Below are 19514 nucleotides of genomic sequence, written 5' to 3' on the forward strand. Positions count from 1 at the left end.
TGCACCTAGGGACAGAGGAGAGACTCCCCTCTCTAGAGGTACAGCAAAGAAAAGGCAGATGGAGTATAGAGAAGTAATCAGGGGCAACTCCCCAAAATCCCCCCCCCCAATAAAGGAAATTTATACTCTAAGGAGCAGAGGGAGGCCAGCCCAAGAACAGAGAGGAAACAACAAGCTATGGGAGAAACTCAAAGACTGGAAAGATCAAGCTCTTCAAGGAGTGTAAATGAGACTCCTGCTAGGGGGGTTCCCCTTCAGGAGGGATCACCTCAGTTACTGCAACAAATCCCTCACGAAGCCCTTGAGGGAGCTATGGAAGAAGTTAGAGATGTCATGACAAAGTACACCAATTGTGTTGATCCTACCGAAAGAGCGGCGCGTCAAGAGAGATTTAGACTAGCAGAAGAAGAAGGGGAGGTGGAGGTAGCAGCTACAAATATGCTCCTGGCGGAGTTAGCTAACCATGAGTTGACCCCTTTAGAGGAACCAATTACTGTAAGCCCCCGGGTTCCGGCTCTCCAACGGCTCGGGCCCTCGATAGAGACTGCTTCACCTGAGATGGCAGAACCGATCTTAAAACGCAAACCTGGTAGACCACCAGGGCCAAGAAGAATTCAGAGTAGTCCAAAAATGCTCCAGGGCTCCTGCTCAAAGAAGAGGAAGACCCAACAGACCAAACCACCTTTGGCTAGAAGAAAGCTGAGTACAGCCCGTGGCAGCGGTGGTACTGGGGCAGTGGGTAAAGCTTCTCGCAGGGAAGAACCGCAAAGATCAGGAACGCGAAGCTCAGATAACCAACCCCTCTGCAATCTCATTCCACCAGCCCGCAAGAGGAAGACGGATTTTCACAATCCGTCAACTCTCGGTCCTTAAAAATTGTAAGTTGGAACGTTCGAGGGTTAGGGAATCCCTCGACGGTCCAACATCTGAAGGATATCAAGCGTGATATTGATCCGGATATCCTCTTTCTCTCTGAAACAAAAAATCCCAATGAGTTTGTAATGAAGAAACTTGAGCAGCTAGGCTTTGATTTTTTTGAGATCGTTTCCCCAATGGGGCATGGTGCGGGAGGTTTAGCTTTACTCTGGAAGGAAAGAGTAAAAGTGGAAGTCATTGAAGCAAATGCTAACCTGATCGATACGGTAGTGGAATATGAGGGCAAGAGCTTCTTCTCCTCGTTTGTGTATGCTGACACTGACTATATTAAGCGCCGCGAGTTGTGGACATATTTGATATCAGTATCAGATGCTAGAGATGCCCCATGGTTCATTACAGGAGATTTCAATGACATTTTAAATGAAACTGAGAAGAGGGGGGACTTCAAAGACCTGAAAGCTCCTACAATGATCTTCGAACCTTTACTCAGAAGGAGACCTATATGATCTGCAGTACTCGGGGGATCCTCTCTCTTGGCGAGGGCAGCGAGGTGATTACTTGGTCCGATGTAGGCTTGATAGAGCTGCTGCCAACTCCAATTGGGCAGAGCGCTTCCCTACAGCCAGAAGCGTGTATCTTACATACGAAGGAAGTGATCATAAACCTATTGCCTCCATTTTCGAACCTGAGAAGAAGCGGAGAAGGGGCGTCTTTCGTTTTGATCGACGACTGCGAGATAACCCTGAAGTTCAGGAACTGATCAAAACCACATGGAGGGAAGCTCGTAATAAGTCAGTCACCCAGCGTATAGCTCTTACCCGAAGCGCAATCTCCTACTGGAGTAAGAAACAACAACGTAACAGTAGACTTGCTATCGATAAGATGAAGGAGGCTCTGGAAGCAGCCGAAACGGACATGGCAAATGATACAAACCTCATCCAGAAAATCACCTCTGAACTGCAAGAAGCCTACAGGAAAGAAGAAGAGTATTGGAAACAGAGAAGTCGCTTACTGTGGCTCCGATTGGGAGATAGAAACTCAGGCTTCTTTCATGCTATTACCAGAAATCGTAAGCGGATCAATGCCTTCTCTGTTCTCGAGGATGCTTCAGGAGAGTTGGTTTACACGGATGACAAAATCAGCAAAGCTATAGTGAATTATTTCCAGACATTATTCACTACTGGCCTCGGAGACAGCAGAGAGATAGTCGAGGAAGCACTCCAACCAATTATCTCTGATCCTGAGAATGAGCAACTGATTAGCCCCCCCACGGCGCAAGAGATAAAGGATGCAGTCTTCTCGATTCACTCCGACAAAGCGCCCGGACCCGATGGGTTCTCAGCTAGTTTCTTCCATTCCAATTGGGATTCCATTGGAAAGGAAATTGTGGAGGAGATACAAGCGTTTTTTGCTACTGGTTCTCTCCCGAACAGAGTAAATGAGACCTTTATCCGATTGATACCGAAGATACAGTCTCCGAAATCAGTGGCTGACTATCGACCGATAGCCCTGTGCAATGTATACTACAAGATTATTTCTAAGCTGCTATCCAAGAGGCTGCAGCCACTGCTTCCATCTATTGTCTCAGAAAACCAGTCCGCTTTTGTTGCCGGTAGAGCCATCTCAGATAATGTCTTAATCACGCATGAGGTTTTGCATTATCTGAAGACTTCTGACGCTGAGAAGAGATGCTCAATGGCGGTCAAGACCGACATGAGCAAAGCCTATGATAGATTAGAGTGGAACTTTATTGAGCAGGTTCTGCTGAGATTGGGGTTTCATCGCCGATGGGTTACTTTGATCATGGCTTGCGTGACTTCAGTTACATACGCCTTCCTCATCAACGGCTCGCCTAGAGGAAGAGTTAAACCGAGTAGGGGAATCCGGCAAGGAGACCCACTCTCACCATACATCTTCATATTGTGTAGTGAAGTTCTTTCGGGACTATGTAACAAAGCCCAAGCAAATGGTCGTCTAAAAGGAATCCGGGTTGCGCGAGGGTGTCCTCAAGTAAACCATCTACTTTTTGCGGACGATACTATGTTTTTCGTTCGAGCAACTGAGACCAGCAGTTTAGCCCTCAAGGAGATTTGGCAAAAATATGAAGCAGCTTCCGGCCAGTCCATAAATGTAGCAAAATCTTCGGTAACCTACTCCAAGCTAACTCCGGATGCGCTGAAAGAAAGGGTTGCAGACATATTGCAAATTCATGGTGAGGGAGGAGTTGGCAAGTATCTCGGCCTCCCCGAGCACTTTGGACGCAAAAAGAAAGATCTCTTCAACTCAATAGTTAGTAGAATCGAACAAAAGGCAAAGAGCTGGGCTAATCGGAAACTCTCTACCGCTGGAAAGTTAACGATGCTACAGAGTGTCCTCTCACCCATTCCTGCATACGCCATGACATGCTTCAAGCTTCCTGCATCACTGATTAGAAGAATCCAATCGGCCCTCACCCGCTTTTGGTGGGATGGACCGGATGGGAATAAGAAGATGGCTTGGGTGTCGTGGGACAAAATGAAACAACCTAAATCTCTGGGTGAACTGGGGGTGAGAGACTTTGAATGTTTTAATGATGCCTTCCTGGCCAAGCTTAGCTGGCGGCTCATCAATAACCCCTCTTGCCTGCTCAGTAGAGTTTTGTTTGGCAAATATTGTCATGAGGAAAGCTTCCTTACAGTGCAACAAGCTTCATCGGTCTCCCACGGGTGGCATGGGATCCTGGTAGGGAGGAATTTGGCGCTTAAGCATGCGGGTTGGGTGATTGGTGACGGTGCTTCAGCTAGAGTTTGGGACGATGCATGGCTGAGTCTCACCCAACAGGAACGACCAATGGGACCAGCAAATGAAGACAACTTATCCCTTCTAGTGTCAGACCTTTTCCTTCCAAACACGCGGGAATGGGACAGCGAAGCTATTCAACGATGGATCCCCTTTGAAGAGAAGAGAATCAAGCTCATTAAACCGAGTTCTACCGGGGCTCCGGATAAGCTGGTTTGGCTGAAGACAAAATCTGGCGCTTTCACTACTAAGTCAGGTTACTACGCCGCCCTGGAAGAATGTGATGATGGCCAGTTTGCTAACTCAACTCTGAGTAACTGGCATAGAGATGTGTGGAGGCTACCAGTGGCGCCAAAGGTTAAGCTCTTCCTATGGAAGATCTTTCAAGGAGCTCTAGCAGTAGGAGAGAGACTGGTGGCACGCCATATTAACGTTGATCAACACTGCAAAAGATGCAATGAGATTGAATCTACGAATCATCTTCTTCTTCATTGCGGTTTTGCTAAGAAGGTTTGGGAATTGGCTCCGCTTAGCACAGGCTTTGACCTTAGAGGATTGGTAGATTTGGCAGAGTTGTGGCCCGACCTTTGTAGAGTAGTCTCACTTCCCCCAGTCGGCCTACAAGCTGGCTCATTGGTCCCTTGGATTTTATGGGCGATCTGGATAGCCAGGAACAACCTGATTTTCAATAACAAGACATCAACCCCGGAAGAAACTATTACCAAGGCGGTGGTTATGGCCCGAGAATGGTTCCTGGCCCAGGAAAAGGTGACACCACGTAAGAAGGCATTACCCCTTCCTCTGAGGCTACCGGAAGGAACTACAGTAGTTGCGGTCGATGCGGCGTGGAGGGGTGATTCGAATACAGCAGGATTCGGCTGGGTTATGAAGCATACAGGTAGTAAGGTTCAGTTTGAAACCGCATCGAGATCAGTCAGATCTCCGCTTAGTGCTGAGGGCTTGGCCCTTCGAGCTGCGATTATGAAGTGTAAAGAGTTGGGAATCCAGCAGGTTATCTTCGAGTCTGACTCTACTCAACTGGTAGCAGCGCTCAAGCCGCAGTCGGCACCTCCGGAACTGTATGGAATAGTTGCGGATATCCTCCATTGTGCTGTTTCTTTCAAATTCTGTTCTTTTATTTGGATTCCTCGTAGTAGGAACAGTGAGGCCGATGTATTGGCAAAACATGCTCTGTTTTCTGAAAACTCTGTTTTGTACCCTTTGGGGATTTAAGTTTTAGCTAATGAAGTTTGTGTTACAAAAAAAAAAAAAAAAAAAAATATTTCCAAAACAAAATAAGCAAAATATACTCCTAAATGTTCATTATGTTTGTAAGATTACATAATTTACATTACAATATCTTTTTATAGAATTATATATTTTATTATATTATAAAAAAATTTAATTTTCATAAAGGCGAAAGCGGATTAAAGTTTTATATTATGAAATGTCAACTTTCTTAAGATAGTTTTAGACCTTTTACGAGATTTTCGTTTGCATAACTAAACTTACAATCAAGCCCCTATACTACTATTACTATATATATATACACATGAAAATCCATATATATATATGCATAAACATGATTAATTTATATACTAAATTTTCATTATGAAACACTCTTTCTCTTCATCGGAAGCTCTTGCGTCGATCGATGTTCACACTAATCCAAAAATCAAAATATCTAATTCTCTATGACCGATATATTAAATTAACAGTAATAATCAATAAAATGTCTCCAGCTGGACAACAACTTTGTTAGGATTTTGTAGCATTTTGATTCTTAATTAAATTTTCTTTGCCAAACCTCCTCTATAGATAACTAGATGAGGTTTAGATACATCTGACGTTTATATCTTTGGGAAGATGCAACTCATGCTCCATGTAGGACTAAATTTTACTCTGTTCAATTAAACTACATGCATGTATAATTATTTCAGTTTCCTTTTAATTTGCGTTGGCAAATTCTGAAGCTAAATCCTAAGCAACCAAACCTACACAAAAATCTATAAATAGGAACCCTCACCTCCCAAACGATTCACCCAACACTCATCTCCAATCACACACAAAAAAAAAAGTAAAGAAAGAGAAGCTTAATTAGCATTTTCAAAACATGGCTTCAAAGAACATCACCATAGCTCTCTTCCTCACCATCAACCTCGTCTTCTTCGGCTTTACCATGGCCCAAGCTCCCGGACCTCAAGCTCCGATATGTCCCAGAAGCTCAACCCAGGTCCAAGCTTGTGTCAACAGGCTTACCTCTATCGTGGGCCTTAACGTTCTACCGCTGACGCAATGCTGTTCTCTAGTGGCTGGACTTGCCCCCTCTGTGGCCTCTGTCTGCATCTGCAATGCCTTAAAACTGTCAGTTCTCGACATTCTGGGTATCACTGTGACACTTGGTCAGGTTCTTGGGTCCTGCGGTGTTTCTCCCCCAGCTGGTTTCATATGCGCCTAATTCTCTCTTATAAGACACCTGTTCCGTCGGATAATAGTGGTGCAAGTATGCTTCTCTAATAATTATTTGCGTGTTAGCAATATCTATATGTTTTTTTTTGGTAATCGCAATATCTATATGTTGTTGAAAATAAAGTGAAACATTTGTACTGTTTTTACATGTTTCGTTGTTAACTATGTTCTTCAATTTGTAGATTTCCAGCCGTATGTTGTATCTCTTCGTTCAGATGAAAATTAAAAAAAAAATACATATAATCCTTTTATGTTTATTTTATTTTGGTTATCTAATACCAGTTAAATTTCAAGTATTAACCAGGTCAGATCGTTGCTCAAGGAAAAAAACAAAAAAAACAGGTCAGATGGGAACCGAAATAATCCACTGTAGATCAGTCTTTTCCCAAAAGGTTTTGGGCCTAACTATATATCTTTGTCTGATTTTAGCTCATTGATACATATTCTAGGCCCTTCAGGCCTGACAAGTCTGGGTATTCCTCGTTAAGGATACTTTCACGTCTGAATTGGTGAGATAACAGATACTGCAAGATCAGGGAAACAGCTTCAGGTATTAACCTACACTTCTTCCATTAGCCGGTTAGATGTGTGTAACTAACCTACTTTGGCAAGTGGAGGACCGTAACTGCAAGAGACGTTTACTTCAAAGGACATATGGGATTCGACTCTTCAGGTTAGACATGAGGTGCCATGATATTCTCAAATTACTCTGGCACAAGGCTTAGTATCATAATATGCATACACATAGTTTCCTTTCATTACAAACTCTTACAATTATTGTTCAACTGTTCATACCAGTTTAAAACTAGTTTCTAACGGTTCCTGCGAGCATAAACGTCTTGTAGACGATGGTTCGAACCAGCTCGGATCCACCCCAAGCCGTTTCAAGCTCCTTCACTACATCTTCCGACAACAACTCAACTCCTTTTTCCTTAGCCGCGCCAATAGCAGACCACGACCGCACCATCCTTAAGAATCCCTCAAACGACACCGTCCTCTTCATCTCCAGCTCCATGGGCTTACCCTCAGAGCCCAGGCCCACGCTCTCAAACGGAAACGGCAACGACTTGTAACCGTCCACAACATACTGACACTCAGGGAACTTAAAATACGGCATCGTTTTCTCGTTGAACCGAGTCATCACCGGGTCGAACTCGGGACTCACCGCCATTTCCGTGGTGTAGCTCCACACGGCGATGATCCCTCCCGGTTTACGGAGGAGACGTTTCGCGATCGCGTAGAATCTCGGGAGATCGAACCAGTGTACGGCGGTGGCCACCGTTATTAGATCCACGGAGTTCTCTCCTCCGATCAGATCCACCATCTCGTCTTCCGTCATCGACGACGGCGTGTGGTGGTAAGTTACTTTCCGATGCGGTTTCCCGAGATGTAACATCGTCTCGCTCACGTCCGTCGCGATGACTCTGTCGTAGTGCTCCGCGATCTGGCGAAAACCGTTATAAAATCAGCGATTGAAAGAAAAAAAAATAGATCGGGAAATGTGATACATACGCCGGTGGCGGCTTGGCCGTTTCCGGTTCCGGCGTCCCAGGCGAGGTGGTGATGGTGAGAGAGAGCGGCGAGCTTGGAGTACCAATCGGCGGGGTAAGTGGGGCGTGCGTCTAGGTAGATATCTGCTTCATAGTCAACGACTGACATTTTCTTTTTGGTTTCTGTTATTACTGGTCCATTGTTTCAGACTCTTGCTTTTATAGATGAGATGATGACGAGGCAGGTTGCGAAGTTCGATTTTGCTATTTCCTTGTTTCAAAGTGTTGACTTTGACGGGGTTGGTTTGATTGGTTAATTTGTTTCCGGTTTGGTTTTGGTTTTCTATCTATTTTTGGTTAAGTATATAATTGAAGCAACTCTGGAATCTGGATTTGAAGGAAAGTGTCTTTGCCTGGATTTATTTAAACCCTCATATATATTTTTTAAATTAAATACAAATGGACCAACAACCTAACATTAATCTCAACTATTTAACGAGAGAGATGCGGAATGAAAGAGACAGAGAGATAAAAGACTCTACAGAGACACTCTACCAAAAGGAGATGAGACATTACACATCCTCACCAAAAAAAAAAAAGTATTATAAGCAGAAGCATTTCTGATATCCTCTTGTTCTCTGCCCTTCTTTCAAACAGAAAATTGAAACCAAGAAGTTGGCTTTTGATACTACTTCCCATGTCGAGAAAACGTTTCTTCTTTGTAAAATAACTCCAATGTTGTCCGATGCAAATCTTACCTTCTTGTTTCGGGTTCTCTATTTAAAAAGTACAAGGGATTATATTATTTTTAGCTGGTTACAACTTGCAAGATCTTGTAGGATGAGTAATGTTACCTGAAAAAGGAACTTAAAGGGCTCTTTTTAAGCAGAATCAGCTAGCTGCTCTTCCGTGAACTCGCCGAAGATGTTTGGGCAATCATCCCACTTCCTGTGTCCTCTTGCTTCCCAGTAACCGCCCGTGTACTTGAACGTTTCATTTTCTCCTTGTTTCTCGAACCATCTCGGTCTCCACCCACTTTCCTGAAGTTGCCTCGACTGCATAGAAACCAGAGACCTTAAAACATAACTTTCAAAACGACAATTCATGGACCAGTGAAATGTTAAAGGTGACGTTACCATTCTCTGCCTTCTTTCTAACCGTTGTTTCTCTAAGTTGGCCTTCTCATATTCACCATTCTCCAGATGCCTTTGATCTGGTCTTAGCCTTGAGTCTGTGGGAGGAAGCATCTCCTAAATCCATGGATCAAATTTACACAAGATTAGCAAATGCTATAAGAAGAAAAAAAGAAAAAGAATAGACATACCATGTGTAGAAGAAACAAGAAACAAGAATCAAGATTATATCATTTTAACAATACCTTCAAACCAGGTGTTAGCTCGTTCAGGGTAATAGCAAATGAGGTTAAGTTGTATCTAGTCACATTAAGCGGTGGTTTAGTCCTTCTCCATAATAACGAGGCATTTGATGCAGGATCGCTGACTTTAGTCTTGCTAACTCCATCACCAGCAACATAGTAAAGACTATCATCCCATTTACCAAATACTGTTGCGGCTTTTTGCCCAGCCACATCTTCAACAAAACCATTTACCTACACAACGTTCACATAAGTGTTGTTTCAAGTACATTAGATTATATATCATTGTAACTCACCTGGTGTGGATTTCTCTCAAGAATGGATTGTTCCTTAAACTTGAGTGTACAAGAATGTTGGCGGTTCCCACGGATTTGCATCACCCCATGATGATCACAGTAAAGTTTACCTAGTATGATATTGTATATAGTTGATGTTACCTAAAAAAACAAAGATCATTATAAAATTATTTCAGAGCCAAAAAGACAGCAAAAAGAGAGTCCAAAGTTTGTATATATATATACCTTGCTCCATTGAAACACTTCTCCATCATCAAACTCCAAAGTCAAAACTCCAACAGGTTCAACTTGAATAGATCTCCCCCAAAACTTTGACCTGAGGTTAGTGTCACCCCAGAACTTCCACCCTTTACCTTCACAGTGGTTGGCGATAACAGTTGGATGGTGACTCACCTTTAAAAAAAAAGAATGATATTCCCATAGTCTTGAGTAAAATTTCTTACATTTACACATACTAACTTAAGTGTTGAAAGAAGTACCTTCTCAGAGAAGAAACGTATTCCCTTTTCAGGAAAGTCAGCTTCATATGTTTCTCCAAGCAAAGGATTGAAGGGCTTACAGTGTCTGCCTTCAGTGGAAGCATAGCCAGAGACCGCAAATGCAGCAACGTTCAAGGCTCTTAGCAGACCGTTCCCCTAGAAATCCAACAACATAAGAGACTGTAGTGTAGCAATTACAAGTAAAGAGAGTTTGTTTTCACTTACAGATTTGCCATGTTCATATGCTCGGTCCAGAAGATAAGAGTACTCCAAGTCTTCAAAGCACTTCTGGAGGGATGATATTGGTTCGTTGAAATAGACAGGGAGGCAAACTCGGGTGAGATCTTTTCCAACGTTGTCTTTGATCATAGACCAAAGACTTACAGCTTTCTCTTTTTCAGCTGGATCAGGAAGTTTTGTTCTTCTCTTGATATCCGCGTATCCAGAGTTATTAGGTAGATTGGATCCAGAACCAACGTTAGGTTCGTTAAAGTACTCCTTTGTGTCGTGGAAGGAAGGCTCATCTTCTTCGGACACATCCTCGAATTCTTGTTTATCATCAGATGAAGCAGTTGTGCTGCATTCTAGAAACCAAATAACGTCAAGCCAACACACACAAAGGAAGCTGAAAGCATTCAATGCGTTAGAGCATGTACCACTATACTTTCCACGTCCAAGGCTTGAATGGATCCCTGATGCTCCAGCTTCGAGGTTAGCTTCCTATCAACATCAAATCAGACACATGAGATGTAAAAGCCGGAAAACCGGACTGACATAAACGATAAAATAAGAAACGATGTTAAGGAAATATACGAATGTAAAGACGAATACAAGAACGATAAGAAATCGTATTCGCAAAGAGACATGGAGTCGAGATATGATCTCTTTCCTTAACTCAAAATATTCGCTCCGTTAGTGAGACGGAACTGTACGAATATAGAGTCCCAGGATAAAACCATGGCAGACGAATCACGCCTCACTCGTGATCGCCCTATCGAACTATAAACTCTACGAAACACTCTCGCAAAATAGACTTACGCAGAGGGATTTTTGCTGTTGGATTTAGATACGGGAAAAGTTAAGAAATGAAGGAAGAGGAGAGACCAAATTTAAAGAGACGGAGATGACCCACTTCCCGCAACAGCTGATGCACGTGGGCGAGAATCTCGCGGAGATCGAGGGAAGTTGAGTTCCGAAACTTCTTCCTCAAGACTCTCTCTTATCTCGTTTTAAATATTCGAGAAGATAACATGCATGACGTTTTTAATTTTTAGACAAACTACTTGTCGTTTTAAATAAAATTGTATGTTGTTTTTTCCCGAAATAAATGGCAAAACGTTGAGCTTAACTTGGTCCAAAAAGAATAGTTCTTATCGGGCCAAAGGCCCTCCACCCAAGCCCAAGCCCAAGCCCAAGCCCACGCCCACGCCCACGCCGAGCCGAGCCGAGCCGAGCCGGCCGGACGGCGGCGGCGGCGCGCGCGTGGGGAGCCGTCCTCTCTCCTAGAGTCGTTTGAACACTGATGATACATGCACATATATATACATCATGACTCCTCTCCTTTTAACCGATGTGGGACTCTGTCCCTTCTCATTCATTTAACTTCTTAAGGCCACTGAATGGCCCAATTCTATTCACATATTCCTCAGATATATATAAAGCCATGGGCTTATAAATATTTGATCCAACAATCCCCCACATGAATAGAAATGACTCTAAACATATGCAGACTAAATGCAGACTCGATAGACTCTAAAAAACTATACTTATTCTAATCTGAATCCAACAGCAAAAATCCCTCTGCGTAAGTCTATTTTGCGAGAGTGTTTCGTAGAGTTTATAGTTCGATAGGGCGATCACGAGTGAGGCGTGATTCGTCTGCCATGGTTTTATCCTGGGACTCTATATTCGTACAGTTCCGTCTCACTAACGGAGCGAATATTTTGAGTTAAGGAAAGAGATCATATCTCGACTCCATGTCTCTTTGCGAATACGATTTCTTATCGTTCTTGTATTCGTCTTTACATTCGTATATTTCCTTAACATCGTTTCTTATTTTATCGTTTATGTCAGTCCGGTTTTCCGGCTTTTACAATCTTAACTCAAAATAGCTTTATTCCTAAAGCTCGAATCGGGTTGAAGAACGAGTTATAAAAACGGGTTTTGGAACCGTGTTTGCGATTTGCTTTCTAGCACTTCCGCGAAACGTTTTATTCTTATCTGATAACGATGTTTGCGATTTGCTATACGCTTATCCGCGAAACGTTTCTGTGTTATTCTGAAAACGTGTTTGCGATTTGCTTTATAGCACTTCCGCGAAACGTTTCTATTTCATTACGATTTGCGGATTGCTTTCTAGCATTTTTGCAAAACGTTTTTGATACATTTTCAAAACGTTCTATAAAATGAATCGTTTCAAGACCGCTTTCTTAAGCGAGTTTGTGAAACATTCTAAGTCTACAAAAATGGTTTCTGCGAACGCTTTTAAGCGAGTTTGCAAAACGTTTTCTCAAGACTATATCGATATGATTTGGTTCAAACACCAAAAATGAACATCGATTTTAGACTATTATTTTCTTTAAAATAATATGTTATTTGTTGAATGGAGTACTAATCCGTTTTTTCATGTTTTCTCTACAGAAAAATGACAAACGATAACAACAATCCCATTGGCACCTCCGATGTCATTCAGACTCCACTCAACGCTGCAGCAACTGATGCAACTGGCGTGACAACCGCTGGAAACATCACGGCGTCAACCACTGCAGCAACAACAAGCACTATCCTCCCTGCAGGAAATGCTGCTGATGAAACCACTCGCCGTAGTCTATTCGGTGCTGGTCTTTATCAGACGGGTTCAATTTCAGGAACCGCAAGTGGTCCGGTGGCAGTTCAAACTCCTCCGGCTGTCCCTAGTGTGTTCACTCAAGGACTGATGCCAAACCAGTTTGATGGCAAAGGCTTCAAGACGTGGCAGAAGAAGATGTTGTTCTTCCTGACAACGATGAAGCTAGACAAGTTCATCCAGGAGGATAAGCCCATTATGCCTTACGGGATTGATGATGTTCACAGTCTCGCAACTGTAGACATATGGGTGCATTCGGACTTCATCTGCAAAGGATACATTTTGGGTCGCCTCATTGACCCATTGTACCGTATCTACTGTGAGTTCCCCACGGCGAAAGAGCTATGGAGATCACTGGACAAGAAGAAGAAGATGGGGCTCGAGGAGCTCATCATGAGGCTTCAGATGGAATCCAGAAACCGAATTGCTGACAAGGTCACTGCTAAGGAGCACAGTGTCAACATGGCTGAGCACAAAGGCAAAGGAAAGGCACACGCCAATTCTCCTGCTAAGCCATCCAAAATTGCTGCAGCCCTGAAGGCTTCTGGAAAAAACTTCAAGAACAAAGGCATCGAGATCAATGCGAATGCGAATGTGGAGAAGTTCAGGGGAAAATGTCACTACTGCCACAAAGTGGGGCACAAGACAGTTGAGTGTCGCAAAAAGATCAAGGATGAGAAGGCTCAGGCAAATCTCACTGAGGAGGATCTCGTTGCTGTGGTGACTGAAGCCAACATGGTTGAAAGCAACAACCCCAAGGAATGGTGGTATGACACTGGTGCAACTACCCACATTTGCACCGATAGGGCGATGTTCAGCACCTATCAGAAAAGCAAGACTGAGGAGAAGCTCAAGATGGGGAACACTGCAGTCTCCAAGATTGAAGGACGTGGCAATGTGATTTTGAAGATGACATCTGGACATGAGGTCACTCTGACGAATGTGAAGCATGTGCCTGACATGAGGAAGAACTTGGTCTCGGGAACCTTGCTCAGCAAGAATGGATTCGCCACAAGTTTTGAGGCGGATAAGCTCGTGATTAGGAAGAATGGGATGTATTTGGGTAGGGGTTATGTTAAGGGTGGACTTGTCAAGTTGAATGTAATGACAGTCACTCCAAAAGTTGTAGCTCCAAAAGTTTCAATGAATAAGAAAGAGCCAGTTGCTTATTTGGTTGAGTCTTTTAATATATGGCATGAAAGATTAGGCCATGTAAACTACAAGTCTATACAAAGATTAATGAATTTAAATCTAATTCCTAAATGCAAAACAAGTAAACAAAAATGTGAAGTATGCGTACAGGCTAAGCTCACAAAAACGCCATCACCTCGTGTTGAAAGAACTAATAAACCTCTAGATTTAATTCACACTGATTTATGTGATTTAAAATACTTACAAACTAGAGGTGGTAAAAAGTACTTTGTGACCTTCATAGATGACTGCACAAAATATTGTTATGTTTATTTATTACATAGCAAAGATGAAACCTTAGAAAAGTTTAAAGAATTTAAACTCGAGGTTGAAAATCAGCTTAAAACAACTATTAAAGTAGTTAGAAGCGACAGAGGAGGCGAGTATGATGGTCCGTTCAATGAATTCTGTAAAGAACATGGAATAATCCATCAAACTACAGCTCCTTACTCACCAGAATCTAATGGAGTTGCTGAACGAAAAAATAGAACTCTAAAAGAGATGATGAATGCTATGTTGCAGGAATCTGGGTTACCCCAGAACATGTGGGGGGAAGCGTTGCTTACCACTAATTATATCCTCAACAAAATTCCACACAAAATAACTGGCAAAACTCCATATGAATTATGGAAAGGTAATTTACCTTCGTATAAATACCTCAAAGTGTGGGGGTGCCTGGCAAAAGTTGCGGTACCGCCACCAAAGAAGGTCACTATTGGACCTAAAACAGTGGATTGCATCTTCATCGGATATGCACATAACAGTAATGCTTATCGATTTCTGGTATATAAATCTGAAATATCAAATATTCATGAAAATACAGTCATGGAATCAAGAAATGCATCTTTCTTCGAAAATATTTTTCCATATAGGGAAAAACAAGGTTCAAAACGAACTCGAGAAGAAAGAGACAATGACAAGAACTCAGAAACTGAGACAAACGTCGAGATTTCAATAAATGATATTTCAGAAAATGAAGAAAAAGATGAACCTCGAAGAAGCAAAAGAGCTCGAAAGGAAAAATCTTTTGGAGAAGATTTCCTAATGGCATTTTTAGTAGAAAATGCTCCAAAAACTTTGGCAGAAGCCATGGCTTCACCAGAAGCTCCATTTTGGAACGAAGCTGTCAGGAGTGAATTAGATTCGATTATGCAAAATTATACGTATTACATAACGGATTTACCACCTGGCTGCAAAGCATTAGGGAATAAATGGATAATGACACGCAAACCTGGTGGAAAATACAAGTCTAGGCTTGTAGTTCAAGGATTCCGACAAAAGGAAGGCCTTGACTATTTTGATACATATTCTCCAGTGACGAGAATAACATCAATAAGACTGATGATAGCAATCGCAGCCTTAAGAGACTTAGAAATCCATCAAATGGATGTAAAAACTGCTTTTCTAAATGGTGATTTAGAAGAGGAAATTTACATGAAACAACCTGAAGGTTTTGTCATTCCCGGACAAGAAGACAAAGTATGTCGACTTGTAAAGTCACTTTATGGGCTTAAACAAGCTCCTAAACAATGGCACGAAAAATTTGACAACACAATGATGTCAAATGGTTTCAAAATAAATGAATGTGACAAATGCATATACTACAAAAATACCAAAAATGCGTATGTTTTACTATGCCTATATGTAGATGATATGCTCATTATTGGAAGCAATAAAGACATTCACAACTCTCAGCTTCATTGAAAAGCTTCCTCCAAGCTATGCGGATTTCAAGAATTACTTGAAGCACAAGAAGAAATTGTAAAAGCCGGAAAACCGGACTGACATAAACGATAAAATAAGAAACGATGTTAAGGAAATATACGAATGTAAAGACGAATACAAGAACGATAAGAAATCGTATTCGCAAAGAGACATGGAGTCGAGATATGATCTCTTTCCTTAACTCAAAATATTCGCTCCGTTAGTGAGACGGAACTGTACGAATATAGAGTCCCAGGATAAAACCATGGCAGACGAATCACGCCTCACTCGTGATCGCCCTATCGAACTATAAACTCTACGAAACACTCTCGCAAAATAGACTTACGCAGAGGGATTTTTGCTGTTGGATTTAGATACGGGAAAAGTTAAGAAATGAAGGAAGAGGAGAGACCAAATTTAAAGAGACGGAGATGACCCACTTCCCGCAACAGCTGATGCACGTGGGCGAGAATCTCGCGGAGATCGAGGGAAGTTGAGTTCCGAAACTTCTTCCTCAAGACTCTCTCTTATCTCGTTTTAAATATTCGAGAAGATAACATGCATGACGTTTTTAATTTTTAGACAAACTACTTGTCGTTTTAAATAAAATTGTATGTTGTTTTTTCCCGAAATAAATGGCAAAACGTTGAGCTTAACTTGGTCCAAAAAGAATAGTTCTTATCGGGCCAAAGGCCCTCCACCCAAGCCCAAGCCCAAGCCCAAGCCCACGCCCACGCCCACGCCGAGCCGAGCCGAGCCGAGCCGGCCGGACGGCGGCGGCGGCGCGCGCGTGGGGAGCCGTCCTCTCTCCTAGAGTCGTTTGAACACTGATGATACATGCACATATATATACATCATGACTCCTCTCCTTTTAACCGATGTGGGACTCTGTCCCTTCTCATTCATTTAACTTCTTAAGGCCACTGAATGGCCCAATTCTATTCACATATTCCTCAGATATATATAAAGCCATGGGCTTATAAATATTTGATCCAACATGAGAGACCAAACCATCAACCGTGACCATATATATTACGAAGCTTACCTCAAGCTGCCTTAATGCGTCAAACAAATTAGTCCGTTCTTCATGAAGTAGTTTGATTTGTCCATGCATTTCAGAGAACTCTGATAGCATGATCTGCTCGCAGTCTTTAACGAGATTCTCGTTCATTCCAGCTTCTTGCAACCGTTTCTTTAACCTCTCCGTTGATATAGACAAATCCTTTGGTGAGGTGAAGGAGAAATCCCCATTAAGTGACCGGAGAGGAAAAATGCATTTTGCAGATGCTAAAGCTTGTAACCAAGCTGCTCTATCACTTATAGAGTCAGTCCTCAGATGAAGAGTCTTGGTCGCTGTGAATATATAGAACTTCCTATCATCAGACTTGCTTTCTCTGAAAGATGAAACCTGCTGGAGGAAAACATAGAAAATATATAAATCTATTTACAAGCTCAAGTACTTAATCAAACCAATAAGAAGACAAAACAAAAAAACAAAGTAGAGACCACAAATTCGTCCAACAAGAAATCTGTTTCTGGATCAAAAATCTCAAAGATCCATCTTGTAAAAAGCAAAAAGGACCCTAAAATTTCAAAAACTATATGCTCAACTTTGAAAAAAAGCTTGAAGCTGCAGATTGGAACTACAGGAACAAATCAAGCTGGGCCCATGAAGAAATCATTTTAGACTGGATAAGGCACGTTAGATTTTATATAGGTTGAGAAAGACAAAAGTTATTATATATCAGCAAAAACATAAACAAAAAAAAAATATCATAAGGTTATGACTGGATCAGAGTATTTGGATTAGGCTAAATATTTAAAATTTGAAAGTTCAACAAAGAATATGCCTGTAGAAAAATTCAGAACAAGCCATCGTTTTCTCATTGTCAAGCAAGAAGCATGTCAAAACAGGTCTTTTTTATAATTGGCTAGACCCCACCCTCCATTATTTTTCCAACAGACTTGTTCTAAGCACCAAAACATGTCTAAAATCCAAGAAATAAACTCTATAATTGAACATATAGTAGAATAAAATATACACATAAGCCCATCACAATGAAATAATTTATGGTTAAAAGTCGTCTTAGTCAATGGGAATTCAAAAGTAAAAGATGTTAATGAAAAGTAAAAATGGTTATTATACCCTTTAAGGCTTTAACTCAAGTACCATTGCAAGACAAATCAAATCAAATCACATGCAAGTGCAAAGTGTCCAAAATTCAATAGACTTGTTTTAGTTATGCAACTGAAGAAAAATATCATAGTTCCAGTGACTAAAATTGACATATATCTTTAATCTTCTTGGCCTCTTCTCAAAAAGAAAGAATCCAAAACTTTATCGACGGATGGCAAATGCGTTATAACTTATAATCTTGAAAAACCAATAGAAACAAAAAAAAAGGGGTTAGAAACTGAACCTAACACATAAAAACACTAATAAGAAACCAATTTGACCACTGAACAAAACCCTAAAGGTACAGAACACCAGATTGTAGCAACCAACAAAAGTGTTTAAAGTTTTGAAAACCAAACAAGCACCTGTTGATGTGACCCACTAAGAGATTAACAGCAAGTTCAAAGCTGGCATAAAAATTTAATACCAAACAGATTAATATTAATACAACAAAAAGAAAACAAAAAATCAAATTTAGGGTTTTTATTATTTTCCGTCAAAAGAACATAATGAACAACTCTATAAACCGCTGGTTATTTTTCTCAAACTATGAGTGGTAAAAAGGCTTCTCCTTTTCCCAGAAAGACATGTAAAAAAAACAAACAAACACTTCAATCAATAAAATAAAATCTTGAGTTCTTCTCAATGTAAATATATACCTTAAGATGAACAATGCCGACGCTTTTCTCCTGTTTCCGGCGACCACTGCAACTATCCATCCTCGAGAGACGATCGGCGGAGATATTTCCGATGAGCCTCACGTCGTCTGAGGAAGAGAGTAGATTCAGATTCTCCGGTCGCCGGATCTTGGAGTAAGACAAGATTCCGTCGCGGAGGAGGAAGTATCTAGATCTCCATCCTTTGCTGAAGTTTGTCCACTTGTACAAGATCCCGGCCACCGATCCAGCCGAGGCCAGGCTCCTCCGGTTGGATCCACCGGTTAGCGACGTCGCCGGAAGACTCCTGGACCTAGTTAGATTCGTGACCGGCTCCGGCGGAGGTTTGTTATCATCAAGCGCGTGTGGACTCTCCAGAGTGATGCAGCAGAGAGGATGCAGCTCCTTCACCCGCATTTTTGTTTTTTTTTTTAATCGCCGATCACTCCGAGGAGGTGACTCCGATCACAGACTTAGAAGCACATTCATCTCTGAGTTTTTTTTTTATTTGAATTAAAAAAAATTAATAAAGAGATCGAAGAGAGTGGTAGATGGAAAGCATGCAGATTTGGGATAAGATCGACTTGAAGAAGAATAAAGAACCTGAAGCTCTGAAACTCAGATTTCTCAGACAAGAGAATCAGAGAGAGAGAGAGAGAGAGGTTGTTGCTTTAATGTGAGACTGCGTAAGCTTTCAACCCAACTATAAAGGCTTTATGTAATACATTTACATATATAGGTCTCTGGTGGATATGTATATAATGTATGTTATGTGTATATATGATGATGATAAATGAGAAAGATGTTGGGGGTGGTTTTAGATTGTAATTTCCAAATATTGAAAAGGATATGGAAGGAATTAAACATGACTTCTTTTTCATTAATTTGTATCCTTAATTAGATAATTTATCCTTAATTAGATACTCTAACAAAGTGTTTTTTTTTAAAAAAAAATATTTAAATCAGAAGATAGGTCCACAACATTAATCACATAGTTTGATTTCAAGCAATCAAGGTCACTGACAGTTACACCATGATTACAGTTCAACAAACTATTTGGTAAATGTGGTAAAAAAACACTTTGTAATATTTAATTTACCTTTTTATCTTATTTTATACGTTATATCACATACTATATCGTTAATAAAATATCATATATAATATAAGCTAATTAAATAT

The 19514-nt window shown here is 41.3% G+C and overlaps 3 protein-coding genes across 6 annotated transcripts; 1 reads left to right on the forward strand and 2 right to left on the reverse strand.

Moving 5' to 3' along the window:
• Positions 1–5013: 5013 nt before the first annotated feature.
• Positions 5014–6770, forward strand: LOC106374673 (putative lipid-binding protein AIR1). Its single transcript, XM_048740780.1, has one exon. The coding sequence runs from the start codon at positions 5768–5770 to the stop codon at positions 6110–6112; it is 345 nt and encodes a 114-aa protein (XP_048596737.1). The 5' UTR covers positions 5014–5767; the 3' UTR covers positions 6113–6770.
• Positions 6771–6819: 49 nt separating this feature from the next.
• Positions 6820–7952, reverse strand: LOC106376529 (putative methyltransferase DDB_G0268948). Its single transcript, XM_013816619.3, has 2 exons — positions 7636–7952; positions 6820–7567 (listed from the first exon to the last, which is right to left on the reverse strand). The coding sequence occupies exons 1-2, from the start codon at positions 7780–7782 to the stop codon at positions 6929–6931; spliced, it is 786 nt and encodes a 261-aa protein (XP_013672073.2). The 5' UTR covers positions 7783–7952; the 3' UTR covers positions 6820–6928.
• A 53-nt stretch (positions 7953–8005) lies between these two features.
• Positions 8006–19037, reverse strand: LOC106376530 (oxysterol-binding protein-related protein 2A). 4 transcript variants are annotated; one of them, XM_013816621.3, is made up of 11 exons: positions 18339–19037; positions 16549–16911; positions 10420–10483; positions 9989–10347; positions 9764–9919; positions 9510–9677; positions 9285–9425; positions 8992–9222; positions 8750–8863; positions 8468–8668; positions 8006–8389 (listed from the first exon to the last, which is right to left on the reverse strand). In XM_013816621.3, exons 1-10 carry the CDS (start codon positions 18750–18752, stop codon positions 8495–8497), a joined length of 2184 nt encoding a protein of 727 aa, XP_013672075.1. In that variant the 5' UTR covers positions 18753–19037; the 3' UTR covers positions 8006–8389; positions 8468–8494. The 4 variants fall into 4 exon arrangements, with proteins under 4 accessions (XP_013672075.1, XP_013672074.1, XP_048596725.1 ...); XM_013816620.3 differs by having other exon boundaries at positions 16549–16914; XM_048740768.1 differs by lacking the exon at positions 18339–19037 and adding an exon at positions 17010–17112.
• Between the last annotated feature and the right edge of the window lie 477 nt (positions 19038–19514).

The sequence above is a fragment of the Brassica napus genome, chromosome A1 (assembly GCF_020379485.1).
Source record: "Brassica napus cultivar Da-Ae chromosome A1, Da-Ae, whole genome shotgun sequence".
NCBI lineage: Eukaryota > Viridiplantae > Streptophyta > Magnoliopsida > Brassicales > Brassicaceae > Brassica > Brassica napus.